This window comes from Tachypleus tridentatus, chromosome 10 (assembly GCF_004210375.1).
Source record: "Tachypleus tridentatus isolate NWPU-2018 chromosome 10, ASM421037v1, whole genome shotgun sequence".
Classification (NCBI taxonomy): Eukaryota; Metazoa; Arthropoda; class Merostomata; order Xiphosura; family Limulidae; genus Tachypleus; species Tachypleus tridentatus.
The window spans coordinates 174,473,216-174,491,551 of record NC_134834.1 but is presented as its reverse complement, the minus strand read 5'-3'; the positions used below and the strand labels follow the sequence as shown (position 1 = coordinate 174,491,551).

Genomic DNA, 18,336 nt, shown 5'->3' with positions numbered 1-18,336 from the left:
TTTGTGTTTTTATTTAATTGGAATAAAGTTACTTAGTTGTGTTGTATTTAATTGGAATAAAGTTACTTAGTTGTGTTGTATTTAATTGGAATAAAGGTACTTAGTTGTGTTTTTATTTAATTGGAATAATAGTATATAATTGTGTTTGGTTTAACTGGAATAAATGTACATAGTTGTATATCATTTAATTGGAATAAAAGAAGATACTTGTGCTTCATTTCATTAGTTTAAAGATTCATTGTTATGTATCATTTCTTGGTTGTATTTCTTCAGAATGAAAGTTTGCAGTTGTATTTCATTTCAACAGAATAAAGATAGATAAGTTTTGTCTCAGTTCAGCTGGTTCAGTAATAAGTTGTAAAAGCTTATAAAGTTGAAAGGCAAGGTTCAGTCTCTGCATGAGATGGAATGTGGTAAAAGGGGCTTAGTTGCCTGTACAAATTAAGATAATCTAGATATATTTTGTCTTTGACTGCTTAATTATCAGTAGTTAACATAAATGTGTCTAAATGAAGCCAACTAGTATTAAACCTCATTGTCAAGTATGTTTCACTCTATATGATTAGTTAATGTTTGCAAATATGTACAATCCTAGTTTACTAGTTATATGTCATATGTGTTTGTTGATCGGACATGGCCAGGTCTCCAGAAGTGACGTGTTACTGTAACTGTGAAAGTGAATTCTGTGTTCTGATGGAAACAGTGCTGCCAGTTTTGCTTAATTTAATAAAGTATTGTAAAAAAATATATTAATTATGAAATCGTTAATTGGTAACTCTTATTTTTTTCTGCGATTATTTCTGCTAAAGAATTATGTATGTATATTTTACTTTGCACATAGTGAGAGTTTTGCTTACTCATTCATCAAAATAAGAGATTTGAATACGGAAGATCTTGTTTTATATATATATATGTATATTGTGGACAAAATTCTAATGTAATACAATACACTTTCCTTTCATTGAGTTACAGTAAAGGCTCAGATACTTCTCCAAGATGAAATGTAGTATAGCTTGGTACTGATTATTTTTGTTTCAATGCATTATTGCTGTCAGTTGTTAATTGAGTTTTGTGTTTAATTAGTTTAAATGTCACTCCTTCAAGACATCATCTGTTTGAAATTTGTACTGAATGTTTTGTTTTAATAGACACTCCTCCAAGACGAGATTTGGTTGAACTTTGTGCTGTTACTTTATTAAATCTTCAGGAGTGGGAACTCCTTTGCCAGATTGAGACCAGGAGAGATGGAACTTTGCAGGTCAGAGCAACAAAAAGATTTAATTAGAGCAGTAAACTTTGCAAGTAAGAGCAACAAGAATATCTTCTGTTAATCCAGTAAACTTTACAAGTAAAAGTAATGTGAAGCATTTTCTAGTCTAGTGAATTTTGCAAGTTAAGCAAGCATGAGGCTTCTTTCGAAACATATGAGGTGCAGTTAAAGAAATTAAATGTCAGTCTTTTTCTTTTTTTTTAATCAGTTATATGTATTTGATAAATAATATCAACACATCCCTTGATTTTTTTTCACAGTTTGCTTCACTCCTAGGATCTATCTGTAGAGATATATGCACTAATAAAGCTGGTCGTTTTACTGCTACAGGGTTCTGGAATTCAGGTAAAGCTAAACAAACCAAACATCATCTATTGTGAATAAGTAATTTTTCATATTTGTTTCTCTCTCTAGGTCCTATATTAAATATTACAAAAGATAGTATAACACTGATACTTGAAATTTTATTCACATTATTTAAAATTTATATCTATATTAAAGTTTCTATACACAGTGGACTAGAGAAACTACAATTTTGCTTTATATATTTATGTTTAGTTGCTGTAGTCTCTGCATTTTGATGCATGTACTGTGCTTTTAGAATACCTCCTACATAAACAGTAAAAACTGCTTTAAAACATAGAAAACAAATGTAAAACATCATAAGACAAGTGTATATGTATTATCTTTAGTAGATTGTCTGTTGTTCAAATATTTGTAGTTATTCTTTAAATCCCAATATCTAAGTTTCTGGCAAAGTTCATAAGCAATAGCTGTTTAACATTGCTCTTTAAGTTGTATGTGTCCTTGCATACTACATTTATGTCTTGTATCTCTCTTAATAGTTCTTCCAATGTTTGGACGAGTCGGAACAGTGTATCAACAGAAGCGACTTAGTTCTGGAACAGCCAAGGATGTGCAGAGAGATGGGATTCTTTCAAGGTGATCTTAGCATTCTATTGCTTTAATTATAAATCAAATTGAACTAATAACAAACAGTTAACTGTATCCTTATGTTTTGGTGATCAGAGTATGGTTGAATCTAATAACAACAGTTAAGTCTCTCCATGGGTAATCTGTGTCTTTAAAAATGCTTTCATAACATATGAGCTTTCATTATAGACTTTTATTGAAATCAGTAAAGGACATTGCCTAATTTTAATACTGCTACTATTTTTGTTCTATTGTGGTTAGCTTTTATCCACAGAAGGATTCAGTTGCACATCTATGGCTGTACAAGTTTGCCCATTTCTTCTAAATGTTGCATTTTTCTGCATTTTGAGATATTTTAAGTCTACTTGTACTCCATTTACAGTATTTGAATAAAAAATAAATGCATCATTTCAATCCATTATTGAAATAATACCCATAAGTATGGTAAAATCTGGAAAATGATTTGTTTTAAAAAGGGTATTGGTTAGTTTCACACTCAAATTAAAATCACTATTGTAGCTTTGATTTTGTTAGTCTTGGGAAGAAGGTTTTTTTTGGAAATTAAAATATTTATGTATTTTCTTTGATTGATGTTTACTTAGACACACAATTTACATCATCACAAGAGCCTGGAACCTTATGTTGTTTTACTGTAATATTGTGTTAGATATGTAACATCTGTTGTTTTTTATTTTCAGGAATGAAGATTATACAAAACTCAGAACTGTTTTCGGTTTTAAATTTATAATAAAATATATTAGATATTATCTAATATAAAAATTTTGAAATTGAATATTTTCCTGCAAGCATTGTACTCAGTTTCATATTTTATCTTTCCCTGTCTAATTAGGTTATCATTTATGGCATTGGTTCAGAAAATCAAGGTGAGGAAAGGAATTTTTGAAACTTATCTCTATATGTTATACAAGTGTACATGTCTATATGTCTTCTAAATAGAAAGAGTTTGTTGGGTTTTGTATTTACCAGAAAACATCCTTTTTTAACACTTTTATGACAGTTTTTTTCTGAAATACCTAATATGATTATTTTAGTCAGAATGTGACAAAAATTAGAAAACATACATATGAAAGCATCAGCATTATCAAACTGAGGAACACCTATGCAAAGAAACAAAAACATACATGATTAGTTGCTTTAAATTAAAGTGCTGTTGTCAGTAATATTAAACACATACAGGGTATTTTAAAATATGCCCTGTATGGGCATATCCAAAAACCAATGTTTTGTTATGTGTTTGAAGTGTTTTTATTAGATATTTTAAGTATGACAGGTATTCTGTTTGCAGTTCATTAGGTTCATATTTTTCTTTTATTTTTATATGTGTCTGTTGTTGAACAGTTAGTTCTTTATTTTAGTTTTTATAATATTAATTTTTACATGTGTTGCTCATTTAATTTTTACTTACATTGTGGAGTTGTGTTTATCTAGTGTTCAGTTGATTTTTTTTAACCTTTTGTTCACTTACTTCTTACTTAAGTTTTGAAGTTCTAATATGTTTCTGTTTTGTTCATTTTGTATCACCCACCTATTAGCTTGTGGTGAATCTGAAGGCTTATAAAACCAAAAACCAAGTTTTTATACTCATGATGGGTACAGCATAAATTGTCCTTTTTACGTCTTTGTGCTTAACAGCAAAACAAACAAATTTTTGGTTCTTAGATTTCTGTCTTATAGTTTTAAATTTGCACATCTGTTGCTGTCTTTTATCTTCTTTGAAAAAGATATGTCTTTCATAGATTACAACAGAGAAAGAAAATTATAGTACCTATAGATCAAATGTTCTGTTAGATATACTGAAAAAAGAAAGGTAATATAGAACATACATATATCTTTAGATATAGTGTAAGGAGGGAGGTTCAGTGTAGCCATTCATTTCACAGAAGCATTCTTAAGTACACTATGGGAGCAAAAATGTAATAGTTTTAATACAAAACAGTTTTGTAATTTTACTAATACATATCTTTGTTCTTTTGTTTCTTTAATATACTTGTATCTTATTGATTTAATTTAATATCTTAATGAATTGGACTTTATTTTGGTTTTATTGCAATATGTTGGTGTATTCATTGCTCACAATTGATATATTGCCTCATTGTAGGTTTGATTGGTAACAGTGAAAGATGAACACTTAGAATAAATTTAAAACATTTTACACTTCTCATGTAATTATTCTTGTTTGTTTACAGAATTCCCTGGTCCTGACAGTAATTTTATCCTTTCTTACAAAAGTCTACAATATTCTTAAGGTATGTGTGGAATCACAGGAAGCTTGGAAGTTGTGCCACTTGTCTACAGATATGCCAAAGTCATAAGAACCAGAATATTTGTTTCTGTATTCAGTAGTTCATAGTGTATTACAAACTATTACCTTTCACTTGAGTGGTGTACCTTGTCACTTAATATAATTAATTTTAATGCTAATATTATTATGTTCCTGCCATTTGCTGTAGGCAGTTATCTTGTTGACTTTTATTAAGTTTGCAACTACTAATCTTTATTAGTGTATCTTACATTTACTATAGATAACTTCACACTTATTAGATTTTTTATTGTCATGCCTAATGTCTACACTAGGTAAGTTCATATTAACAGCAATAATCAACAGTGTACCTGGCATCTACTGTAGGTTAGTTTATATTAAGTAAAGTAATCAGTAGTTTACCTGGTATATTCTGAATGTAAGTTTACATTTACAAGATTTTCAGTGGGGGTACATGACATCTCCTGTGGGTAAGTTTGCAGTTGCAAGACTTTTCAGTAGTGTCCTGTCTATTTTCTGGATGCTTACGCTTGCATTTTGAAGAAACAGTGAACTGGTTTTGAAAAAACTGTTTTTCACTTTTTGTTCAAGAACTGTGTACAAGTAGTTAACTCAAACTTCAGATGCATTTCCCAAAAAGACTTTCAAATTAAATGTTTGTCAAATATTGACACACAATTAATGATACTATTAATACTTTGCATAATGTTTAATATATTCAAGTTATACACAACATCTTTTCATTATAATTCAGCCTGTTGACATTGTTTTACATAGTGAATATAATAAAATAAGTTTATAAAACACCAACATCATAATCTTCAGCCCAGATGTTCTCTGTTTACGTCAGAGACTTTATAAGTTGTCTTTCTCAGACAGATATTATGGTTGATATCTTTCGTCAGTATATTTTGCAACTAGACAGTGTTTCATGAAACATTTTTCTGCAGTATTTTTAACAGATTTTGTTCAATGATTTTTCAGTATTGTTCACAGCCATCCCTTATCTGTTTTATTTAAAAAGTCACACTTTCTTTTATTGTTATTATAAAAATACTTTTCTGTATGTAGGATGACTGTAACTCAGAGGTATCTCTTGAATATGGAGAGCTGTGGCCAACTGTGATTGAGCGGTTAGTTTTTTCTGTTAACTGGTATTTTGTTCATATTTCATGAAAACTTGTGTTTGACAAAGTATTAAATGAACAATTACAATGCTTTAAACTTGTTTATATTTATAATTTTATAAGTAAAGGCTGTGTATAAGAATTTAGCTACATGTTTGTACTTTTATAATTTTGTATGTATTTCTTTCATTTCAAGTGTCCAATTTTATCAGCTCTATCTTGTATTGAACTGAAAATGATGAGATTGGAGGTTTTTTGTAGTGTTAAAACAAGCTGTTGAATAACACAGATATTAAATAAAAACATTTGTGAGGTCTACAAGAAATGTTTGTACATGAGACTGTCCTCATCTACTTAATAATTTACTGTATAAAAATAGAAACCTTGAGACTAGGTACAGATTCATAAAGTTAATTTTCATTTTTAATAGCTCTTCAAAAGTAGTTAATTTTGGCTGAAGTTCCTTTTTTGTCTTTATTTGTTGAAGGAATACTGTGCCTGTTTTTTTATGGTTATTGACATGACCACAATCTGATCAGTGGAAGCAAAACATTAAGTACGTGCCTTGTTACCACTTCAAAGAATCGTTAGAGAGTCATTAGTTTATATTAACTTGTCATTGAACATTTAGCTGTGTATTGTAGTGGTTAATATGGACAATTCTTTGTGTCCATATAAAATCCTTGATTTTTACAGCAGAAAATGAGTGAGAACCCTATAAAATACAGCAAGAGGGTCAGTTCTTTTAACCTGTGTAGTCATAGGTTGGAGGAATGGCTAGATGTAAGGTAATTGGATATGCAGCTTGTTATAATATATATATCCTGATGGCCCATTGTATAGTGGAATCTCATAATGTAATATACAAATAGTATTGCATTTAGATAAGTATAATATAGTTTGAGATATGGGAACAAGAGAATAAATCATTTTAAAGTTGTTATTTATAAACTAAAAACAAGTGTCGTTGACATTTCTAAAAGTTGGTTCTCTGCTCTTGCATATTTAGAGACTGAATTAGAACTAAAATAGCATAAAACATACAAAAGTATATGGACACCCCTTCTAATTAGTGAGTTTGGCTATTTCAGCCACACCCATTGCAATCAGGTGTATAAAACCAAGCATACAGCCATGCAATCTCCATAGACAAATACTGGAAGTTAAATGTGTCATACTCAAGAGCTCAGTGACTTTCGATGTGGCACTTTCATAGGATGCCACCTTTCCAACAAGTTACTTTGTCAAATTTCTACCCTCCTAGAGCTGCCCTGGTCAACTGTAAGTGCTGTTAATGTGAAGTTGAAACGTTTAGGAGCAACCACAGCTCAACAACGAAGCGATAGACCACACAAGCTCACAGAATGGGACTGCCAAGTGCTGAAGCACATACAAATCATCTGTCCACATCTGCAACACTCACTACTGAGTTCCAAACTGCCTTTGGAAGCAACATCAGTACAAGAAATGTTTATCAAGAGCTTCATAAAATGTGTTTCCATGGTCAAGCAACCACACACAAACCTAAGATCACCACGCACAATGCCAAGCATTGGCTGGAGTGGTGTAAAGCACACTGCCATTGGACTCTGGAGCAGTGGAAATGCATTCTCTGGAGTGATGAATCACGCTTCACTATCTGGCAGTCTGACGGACGAATCTGGGTTTGGAAGATACCAGGAGAATGCTACTTGCCTAAATGTATAGTGCTAACTGTAAAATTTTGTAGAGAAGGAATAATGATCTGGGGCTGATTTTCATGGTTTGAGTTAAGCTCTTTAGTTTCAGTGTAGGGAAATTTGAATGCTACATCATACAATGATATTCTAGAGAATTGTGTGCTTTCAACTTAGTGGCAACAGTTTGGGGAAGACCCTTTTTTGTTTCAGCATGACAATGCCCCTGTGCACAAAGCAAGATCCATAAAAACATGATTTTCTGAGGTTGGTGTGGAAGAACATGACTGGTCTGCACAGAGCTCTGACCTCAACCCCATCGAACACCTTTGGAATGAATTGGAATGCTGACTGCAAGCCAGGACTTCTTGGTTGACCTCACTAATGCTCTTGTGGCTGAATAGGAGCAAATCCCTGCAGCCACATGCCAAGATCTAGTGAAAAGCCTTCCCAGAAGAGTGGAGGCTATTATAGCAAGAAAGGGGGGACTAACTCCATATTAATGCCCATGGTTTTGGAATGAAGTGCTCAACAAGCACATATGGGTGTGATGGTCGGGTGTCCACAAACTTTTGGCCATGTAGGCAGCAGAATATAAAATTTAAATAGCTATCCAAAATGTAAAAACGTGAAGATTTTCATAGATGTCGTGGAAATAACTGGATTTATATGGCAGTACTGGTAGATAAGTTGAACTGTAAAAACAAAAATTGAAAGAAAAATATAAAGATAAGTGCAAGAGGTAAAAAAAGAATGTACAGAAATGTAAATGATAAATAACAGAAAAGCTGATGAAGCAAGAATAGGAGCAAGAGAAAATGACATTAGGATGTTTTAAAGTTTGGTAGATTATTGGTCAGCACAGCAAAAATACAAGATTCACTTGTAAAATATGAAGATTGAAATACTGCTACAAAAGAAAAGCAATGTACTCCAGTTTTTGAGTATAAGAAAATTTCTGACTTAGGGTTAAACGTTCATGTATTTATACTTACTCTAACAGAAACTGATATGCAGCTTGTAAAATGAAAAGTGTAAAATCTTCATGAATGGATGGGATATCATCAAAGCTTTTAAAGGCAGTTATAACAACTGTAGTTGAGAGAGATTACAAGTTGTTTATGTAGATAAAAAGGGAACTTGTGTTTAAAATACCAAAGAAAGGAGGGGAGGAGAGGATCCTGGTGCTAGAGTGGTCCAACCCCAACACACCACTTTGGCCTTGAATTCCTGTATACAGTAGGGTTGGTTCAACGTAGTATTGGATGTTCTCAGTTGGTGTTGTGAGCATTGTATCTGATGATGGTGTTTGGGTATGGTGCTCATGAAACATTGATTTGCTACAATGTACTTGCTTGACATTGCAGTGCATCTCCTAGTAGGACTGTATAGTTGGTGGGATCAATTGGCACTAAATCTTCTTTCATTATGGGTTCCTCAAATCTAAATATAAAAAAAAACAAAAAAAAAACGCATCATTAAATGGCAACATCTTAAAGACTCTTAACATTAGTCTCCACTTCATTCTACATCTGTACCTCATTTTCTTGTGTTGCATTTTTTGTCAGACACATCTTTAGGGCAGGTGTCTCCCCTTTTTATTCAGAAGAGATTAGATGTGGTTGCTGGCTATTCTAAGTCAGTCAAGAAGCTACATTCTGAAGTCATCTAGCCCAAAATACAGGGAACTCTTCTTGAATTTGAAGGCCATTGGGGATATCCCTATTGAGATTACTACCAGTGTTACTTTTAATTGAGGAGATATTATTGAAAGAGCTTTGAAGAACATCCCTATGTCGGAAATTTTTGCTGGTTTCTCCAACCAAGGAGTTTATGCAGAGACGCATATCTCCACTCTTAAAAACGAAATTTTGCTGCCTACCAGCATTCTAATTTTAATTATTACATCACCCTATCCACCCACCGTTGTCAAGGCAGTTTCGTCATCTTAACTGTTAGGTACAACCTTATGTTCCCAACCCTCTCAGATGTTTCCAGTGTCAGCAGTTCAGTCATTCGAAAGCATTTTGTTGTGGTTCTGCTGTGTGTGCTCATTGTGATGATAAAGACCACAATGCCTCACTCTGTTATTTATAGTGGTTCCCACCCCCTCTTACTTTAGTTCTTGCCCCAGGTGGGTGGAGGAAAAAAGATGCAGCGTTTAAAACCATTAATAACATTTCTTAATTGGAGGCTTGAAAATTGTTGTGCCCTACTTCATTTCACACATACACTGCTGCACTATGTTCTACCACTACTGTAGGTGTGCAGACAGTGCTTCCTGTACCTCTATCAGAGTCTTTTTCAAAACCATGTAAATTGTCTTTTAACCTCAGTGGATAATTGCATTGACAAGTCAACATCTGCTCATATGTCTTTCCCTACCATTCCTTCCAATGACTGCTCAGGTCCACTTATTTTGGCTTTGGCTTCTGATGCCTGCTCAGGTCCACTTTCTTCAGTGCCAGGGTATAGAACAATTATTCACCAAAGGCTTCAACTGATGGAATCTACGTCTGCTTGCAAAGACCTTCCCAATCAATCCAGGACTAGATTCGTGGAGATTGATAACCTCCTTCTAATGAAAAATTAACAGTATGGTCATAAACCAAAGGGTTCTTCACCCAGTTCCCCTCCACTTAAGTAAAAATGGCCATTTTGATACTATGGAAGTGTCGAGGTTTTCATTTTAATCTGGATGACATCCTGTGTATCTTTCCTTACAGAAAACATTTTTGAATCTTGCTGATAGTCATGTTTAGGCAGGTTTCTTTATTCTGGATTGAAAGTGGATGATTGCATGGTCAGTGACATTGTTGGTTGACCTGCACATTCCCACTTTGTCTTAATACACCCTTGGAGACTGTAGCCATCTGTGTTTCCTTGAGTCATACCAGCACTGTTTGTTCTCTCTACCTGTCTACTGGAAAAAGATATGATCAGTCAGACCTTGGTGCTCTTATTGAACAGTTATCTTCTTATTCAATCCTGCGAAACTTTAACAGACACAATCCCCTTAGGGGTGGTGCTGATATTGATGAGAGGAGTTGTTCAGTAGAGTGTATGCTCTTGGATTACAGTCTTTCTCTCTTCAGTACTGGTTCTTATACTTATTTTCATGCACCTAGTCAATCTTTTATTGTCACTGATCTCTCTCTCTGCTCCCCTTCATTTTTGGCTTACTTTTCTTGGAGGGTTGAAAGTGACTCACAAGGCAGTTATTATTTTCCTGTCATTTTTAGACAAATTGGCCATGGTGGATACCACCTCAACCATGTGCCTCATCAAAAGTTGGACCAGACCAACTGGATCTATTTCACCACTCTCTTGGAACTTGATCCTACTGTTGTTTGTCTTCCATCAATAGGTGGTTGCATAGTAATAGTGACTTACTGTATTGTCCAAGAAGCTTCTCAGTCTGTTCCTAAGACTTTGACACATTCTTCACAATATCATCATCCATGATGGAGTCCTGGAAGGCTCATAAATGGGGCTAGGATACCTTCCAAAGGTATCCCTTTTTTTTGAAACCTCATTGTTTATCAGCAGGCCCATGCTCTTCAACCACCATTTCCAAATTTACATACAACAAGATTCAGAATATCAGTGGGAGGTATGCCTCCCTTCCCTTTTCAATCTTGCTCTCCAATGGCCAGGAATTTGTTGATTTACAAAAAATTGCCTATATCCTTAGTAAGAGCTTTTCTTGTCCACCTAGCACTTGTGTTTCTTCTCCTGCCTTCGTAGCCAACAAGTCTCAAGCAGAGCAATTGCCTGTTTTATTTAAAGCAGATCAAATTTTAAACTATAATCACCCACTTACACTGATGGAACTCAAGCTTGCTCTTCATCAGTCAGACCTAATGATTTTCATTATGTGATGCTGCACCATCTCTCTTTTTCTTCTTTTGCTATTCTTCTGGATGTTTTTAACTGAATCTGGCAAAATAATGTTTTCTCTCATGCTTGATGTCAGGCTGTTGTCTTCAATTTCTCTTAACCAAGAGAGGAACCAAAGATTCCTTATAATTGTCATCCAGAGACTAGCTGTCTCTGTAAGGTCTTAGAGAGGAAAGTTAATACTCACCTTGTTTAGTTCTTTCAACCAAACAACCTCTTATCTCCCACCCATTACGGATTCCATTGCAACTGTTTGTGGAGACACATTTTCAGATATGTCTTTTTCCATGGGTTTACTCTTGACATTGGACAGTGTCATTGACAATGGTGACACTCCAACTTGTTTGTTTTCTTAACTTTTTATGAGCCTTTGGCTTCTTAATTCTGATCAAATCTTTCATCTGACTTTGTTTTGTTTTACCACAATTTGTTTTTTATATTTCATAACAACTTTTTTGTTTTTTACCAATTGTTTGGCACAAATAGCCTAGTTGCTTTGCACTAGTAAATGCTAAATAACCAACCATTGTCCTCATCAGTGTTCTGTATTGTAGCTCTTATAAAGGTGTTTTATGTGACATCAGTGTATGACAGAGTTATTTATTGTCCCTACTGGTGTTCTTATATAGGATCTCTCACAGGTCTGTTCTACATAACATCAAATATTCTTTATTTTCCTAGCATAGATAGCCATTGTGTAGCTTTGTACAAAATTTAAAATAATATTGATACCTTATTGTGCCTGCTAATGTTCTTATACTGGAGCTCTTGCAGATCTGTTCTACATTACATTAGAATGAAACAGTGTTTCATTGTACCCACTAGTGTTTTTATATTAGAACTCTTACAGATCTGTTCTACATTGCATTAGAATGAAACAGTGTTTCATTGTACCCACTAGTGTTTTTATATTGGAACTTTTACAGATCTATTCTACATTACATTAGAATGAAACAGTGTTTCATTGTACCCACTAGTGTTTTTATATTGGAACTTTTACAGATCTATTCTACATTACATTAGAATGAAATAGTGTTTCATTGTACCCACTAGTGTTTTCATATTGGAACTTTTACAGATCTGTTCTACATTACATTAGAATGAAACAGTGTTTCATTGTACCCACTAGTGTTTTTATATTGGAACTTTTACAGATCTGTTCTACATTACATTAGAAAGAAACAGTGTTTCATTGTACCCACTAGTGTTTTTATATTGGAACTTTTACACATATATTCTACATTACATTAGAATGAAACAGTGTTTTATTGTCAGTGATGTCGAGAAAACTCACTTGTATAGAAATATATATGCAAAAATATATATCAATAAGTTTCCTCCACAAACCGTAGAAAACATTATACGCACACACCTAGACAGAAAGCAAAATCAACAAACAAAAGTAAATATATCTCACGAATCAAAAAATCACGAAATCATATACTGCTGCATACCATATATTCCCGTCATCAGCAGAAAAATAACCAACATTTGGCAAAAACTAGTAACAAAATATGACATTCCAGTTAATACCAAATTTATTCAAAAACCAGGCAGAAAACTGAGGTCTATACTATGTAAAAACTACACTGACAAACACCACACCAACATTATTTATAAAATACAATGTGATAACTGCCACGACTTCTATATTGGAGAAACAAGTAGAAAATTGGAAACCAGATTCAAAGAACATAAAAAGTCACCTTCACACGTTTTCGAACACTGCAAATCAAATATACACAACATAACCATAGAAAACACTCAAATACTAAATAAAGAAACAAACATAAACAAATGCAAAATTAAAGAGGCCTTACTTATACAACAACTTAAACCCAAAATAAACCAATATAAAGGAATGCCTTTATACCTATATTAAATATAATAAAATAAAATTATATATTCAAACATCTAACACCGCCCTCTACATTTTGACACTCAGTTACACAACCCCTTCCAAACATGTGGTCAGCTTTCGGTCAGTTACCTCTTTCTTTGTGAACCTGACGATGACCGAAGAAGGTCGAAACGTTGTTCTCTCTTTCATGTAAAATATTTTCTCAACCCAAACGAGCCGTTTTTGCATATATAGTGTTTCATTGTACCCACTAGTGTTTTTATATTGGAACTTTTACAGATCTGTTTTGTGTAACATGAGGTGTGTAACAAGACTCTTCATTGCCCCTACTAGTGTTCTTAAACAGAGAATGTTAGAGCTCTTAAATCAGTCAAAAATAATGGAAAATCTGCAAGGAGATGAGAGGTGATCCTAATGCTATGAAAACTGAAAGCTTAACACAGGCTATCTGAACATGAGATTCCAAATCAGGCTAAAAAAAACTTCTAATTAGGCAGAAGTACTGATAGAACAATGTTAGACTTATTACATTAAAATCATTAAAATTAGCAGGAATATAAAAAAATTAATTAGAACAACTAAAATTGGAATAAGAAATACAAACATAAGAATCACAAGCATCAATTTAATAAATAATAATAGCAATAATAAAGGAAAGGAGAAAACATTTACAAGAGTAAGAGTAAAGGGAGTTAAGGTAAGATACATGTGTCTAGAGAAAAGGTGAAGAGTAAAAATAAGAAGGAACTAAGAGAAAGTTTCAAGTTCAGTAATTATTTAAAAACTTATCTTTCATTTATGCCACAAAGGGACTTAATGTTAAGTTAGAAAATAGATTGTGAATATTTCTCATTTTAATTTGTTAAATGATGTATTTCTCATGACCGAGATCAACATGTTGATGTGTGTTTTTTTTCTAGCCTAAGTCCATTGTAACGCAGTCTATGTTGTGTGATGCAGACCACCTGCTTAAAATGTTCCATTAATAAACTAAAAATGTTTTCATTTAGATGTGAGAACTTATTTTTTATTTTGGTTTAATGTGAAATAACACTCATTGAAGACTAAATTAAAAATGCTCTACCACATAAATGTAAAGATGGATATCACATGAATTGAAACATTTGTCACGTTATATAAAGCTCATATATGTGAATCAGTGTAACTCCAACCCGTATAACTGTGGGTCCAACTATATATATATATAGTTGTTTGAAGATTTAAGTAATAATGATTGTTTTTGTTTTCAATTTTTTTGTTAGATTCTAAGAAAACTTTTATTAATTATTTTTTGCAATTTGAATCAATAAAAATGACCTATTTTTATTCAAGATAATATACAACCATCTTTAGATTTATTGCATTTTTATTTCTGTTTTTTTAACTTATTTTGAATGTCAGTCATGACTCTCAGTCTTAACAGGATTTATTCATGTACTCTGTTTTGGAGAATCTTTACAAATTGAGTAGTTGTTTGGGTTTTTAAACTACAGTGCAGTAATGGTTTAATGTTTTGCTTTTTAATCTGCAGTGTAGTAATGACCTAATTTTTGGTTTTTAAACTAGTATGTTTATCATTAGGCTCTTAAACTACAATGCAGACATGTTCTATTCACATTTGAAATTCACTTAGAAATTTTCTATAATTGTTCTTATTCATGTTAAATTTTTAATATAACCCTTTATCTCCTTTATAAATCTTAAATAATTATTTTACTCTTTTGTGTAATAATAATAATTAGATCAACTTGTATTACAATGTAGAATCTTTCTTTGTACAGTCAGGATGATTACAGCCAGACACCAGTGATTGAGTGTTTACAAGCTACACTGTTGCATGCCCTAACAGCATATCCAAACCATCATTACTGGCTGAAGACCCAGGGAGATGTTTTGTTTGGTAAGATTATGGTTCTCAGTGTATTTCATGGTTTCTCAGTATTTGGTACACTCTTGTTAGTAGTTTCCTCAGTTTATGTAGGGTTTTTACATGTACTATTAAAGGTTTACATTATTATCTCTATATTATTGATCTTTTACTTTCTTTTATACCCCTAATATTCATCATTTACATTGTTCTGTACCCTGATATTCAACTTTCTACATTATTATTTACTTCTGGTATTAAAAGTTTGCATTATTTTTTACATTGGTATCAAACTTTTACCCAATAACTTATACAAGCATTTTTGCCCAGGTGTTAGTTAACATTATGTATTTGTTGATTTCAGAGTTGTTTTTTATGCTGTAATACAACAATAAAAGATAAAATTTGCATCACTGAACATTATGAAATGGTTATAACCAGATATATCTTCTTTCTGCAGCTCAAGGTCATTACTCTGCTACTTTGAAAAATTATCTTTCAGCAGCAGTTGTTACCACAGATTATTTCAGCCAACTGTTACCACAAGGGATCTTTGATGACCAGTTAATTGGAAAAATGATTGTCTGTTGTACCAAACTACACTGTCACACCCAGGTAATGATACATATATCAATACTGCTTTAAAATTAAGTATAGTAAGTTATGCATACTCATACCCTAGTAATGATAGCTGTAAAGTACTGCTTTGAAAAACATATTATATGCCAAACCACAATTTGATACTGAGGTGAAATGGTATTGTTATCACTATTTAGTACACACAAAGTTCAGTGTTCTACTTCACTTCTATTATTGTTTATCAATTACAGTACATTTACATTCATGTTTTGTAGCATTATTCTAAGTAATTAGATAAATACTATAGAAAGTATGTTGGGTTAAGGTTAAAACCAATGTATGAACTGTTTTTATATCTGTGTTCAGACATGACGGTATCTATCTTCCCTCATACATTCATATATGTGTATATGTTTTGATGGCATAACATAGTAGTTATCAGAGATGGATAGGTCCAGGGATTCACGTATGATGCCAAAGAACTTTCTTCACGCTACAGCTGACAGGCAGTTCAGTTACCAGGTTCAAAGGGCTAAAGAAAGCTTTAGTGTTAACTTTTGTTACTGGTTTTCAGCCTTTCCTCTGGTCAGTACTTCAGACTTGAGGATAGCTATACATGGATCCTAGAGGTCTCTCAACTGGGTCTGTATCCCACCTATGTGTAAGGTGCCATTCACCTTAAAATTATAAATGTGGTAACTTTTGCAACTGCCTTGCAGCCTTTCCTCCGGTCAGTACTTCAGAATTAAGGATAGCTATACGTGGATCCTAGAGGTCTCTCAACTAGGTCTTTATCCCACCTATATATATATAAGGTGTGCCATTCACCTTAAAATTGTAAATGTTATGTTGGTTAACTGTAAACCATAGATGTTGTTTATAACATATTAATAATATTGATTACATACTGTGAAATTCAAAAACACCATAATCCTAAATGAGAACATAAACCAGCCAAAATTTGCTAAATTAGAGAAAGAAAAAAAAAGCAATTTCTTAGCTAGACTTTAGCTACAACAGAGAAACTAGATTGTAACATTTTGTAAATGGTTTCAAAGCTGTTCAGTAGAACAACATTATTGTTTTACTGCATTTATCTTTAGTTTAGTAATCAGTTCTTGATTTCATGACAGGTTATCTAACTTGACTGTGGAACAATGAGATTATAATAGTATTTGCTAGTTGTAAAACTTTAGTGGTATAGTCATGAAGTGATTCCTTTCAGGCTGCTGTACTCTGTCAGTATCAAGAAGAAGTCAACTATACAACTGCATTCCGGGCACTCAGCGAACGTTATTGTAACGATAGCTGTGATACTTTTTACCAACACATATGGGACGTTAGTTTGTTAGAGTACTTAGTAAATCAACACGTTCGTCGAGGAGATGTGGAACGTAGACGAACGTTACTTCGTCTGATGGGAAATCTTGAATTAAATATCAATAACAATGAAGAAATTCAGCATGAAGCTGCTAATATCAGGAAAGGGAGATTTCTGAGAGCACTTGCTCATCAATATTTGTAATACATTTGTATTAGCTTTAGGTATTGTGCATGTAAATAAACTACAAAATAAATTCAGTGAATGTTAAAATAAGTTTAAAACTAATTTTTTTAATGAAAAATGCAAATAAAAACTTTGAAAGCTCTTCCAGTGGTGTTTAAAGTAGTCTATTTTATATTCTGGTAAAAATGTTTTTATCTAATACCAAAATAAATGTAATTCAAATGGTAAATGCAAATTATTTCTAGGTTTTTATATTGGACATATAAAAAATGGCATATTTTTCTTAGGCTTAAAATTTGAAAATAATTATGTTTTTGTGTCTTTGTTCTTGTGCAGGATGATTGAAGAGTTGACTACCCACATGTGTATGTGATTAAATTTTTAAAGTCTCTGTATTTTAATGAATGGTGATAAGTTACATAACTGTAATAAGGCGAGGTGAAATAGCTTTACCTTATTCAAAACCTAACATGTACAAATGTATATCATAAGAAGTTATAAAAAGATAAACATATTAAATTACATAGATACCACCAGAGTGAGCCCAAAAACTAAAACTGTTTTATTGAGTCTCAACTTTGTTGAAAAACAACATGCAAGTTTTAGGTTTTTCAAATATAAAGTTCTCTAAACATTAGAACCAAATAATGTTGATTGCAATGTCTATAATATACATGTTCTTTATGCTGTGTAGCTAGTAACTCAGAATCAAACAATACAGGATTTCTGTTTTCCAAACACTCAACACACAATGTATATGTAAAAGTGACTGGTATGGGTAGAGAAAGCTTTATGTAGAGGTCGAAACGTTGTTCGCTCCTTTACATAGTGCTTTCTCTATCCATACCAGTCACTTTTACATATATTTTCCCTACAAGTGGGTTTTCTTGTCATCACGGACTCAACACACAATACTTGGATATTATACAAGCAAAACATAATTGAAAGAGCATCACTTTTCTATTAGCTTGTGGTTTTACACTTTAATCTATAGTAATCTCTATGCCAGCAGTAGCTTTGTCTACTTACACTTACTTAAACTGACTTACTTACTGTTACTCTTTTCTAAACCTGTTGATAGTTACTTCAAAATCCTGGAAAACTGTGTTAACTGTAACATAGATGCCATGTAGGCTACTTATTTAGAGTTTGACGTTAAATCCAGTTACAAATAGATTTATTTTAAATCCAGATATAAGTCATAAGTGTACTACAAAAGTTGCCAACTGAAGGGAGTTTACAGTTAAAATAAAAAATTGATACAAATATGAAAAATCACACCAAATATTTAATACATGTTCAAATATTTGTTTACACTAGCATCAACCAAAGTAT

General features: G+C 32.6%; 1 protein-coding gene across 2 annotated transcripts in view; it reads left to right on the top strand.

Moving 5' to 3' along the window:
- The window catches only part of IntS8 (integrator complex subunit 8), a 77,422-nt gene extending 60,195 nt beyond the window's left edge, over positions 1-17,227 (top strand). For both annotated transcript variants that reach the window (XM_076465322.1, XM_076465321.1), the window contains exons 17-25: positions 1,149-1,258; positions 1,531-1,615; positions 2,116-2,212; positions 3,054-3,087; positions 4,411-4,470; positions 5,556-5,617; positions 14,830-14,948; positions 15,376-15,530; positions 16,720-17,227. In XM_076465322.1, the coding sequence (XP_076321437.1) occupies positions 1,149-1,258; positions 1,531-1,615; positions 2,116-2,212; positions 3,054-3,087; positions 4,411-4,470; positions 5,556-5,617; positions 14,830-14,948; positions 15,376-15,530; positions 16,720-17,019 (1,022 nt within the window). In that variant the 3' untranslated portion in view covers positions 17,020-17,227. The remainder of the gene's footprint in view (positions 1-1,148; positions 1,259-1,530; positions 1,616-2,115; positions 2,213-3,053; positions 3,088-4,410; positions 4,471-5,555; positions 5,618-14,829; positions 14,949-15,375; positions 15,531-16,719) is intronic.
- Positions 17,228-18,336: the final 1,109 nt, after the last annotated feature.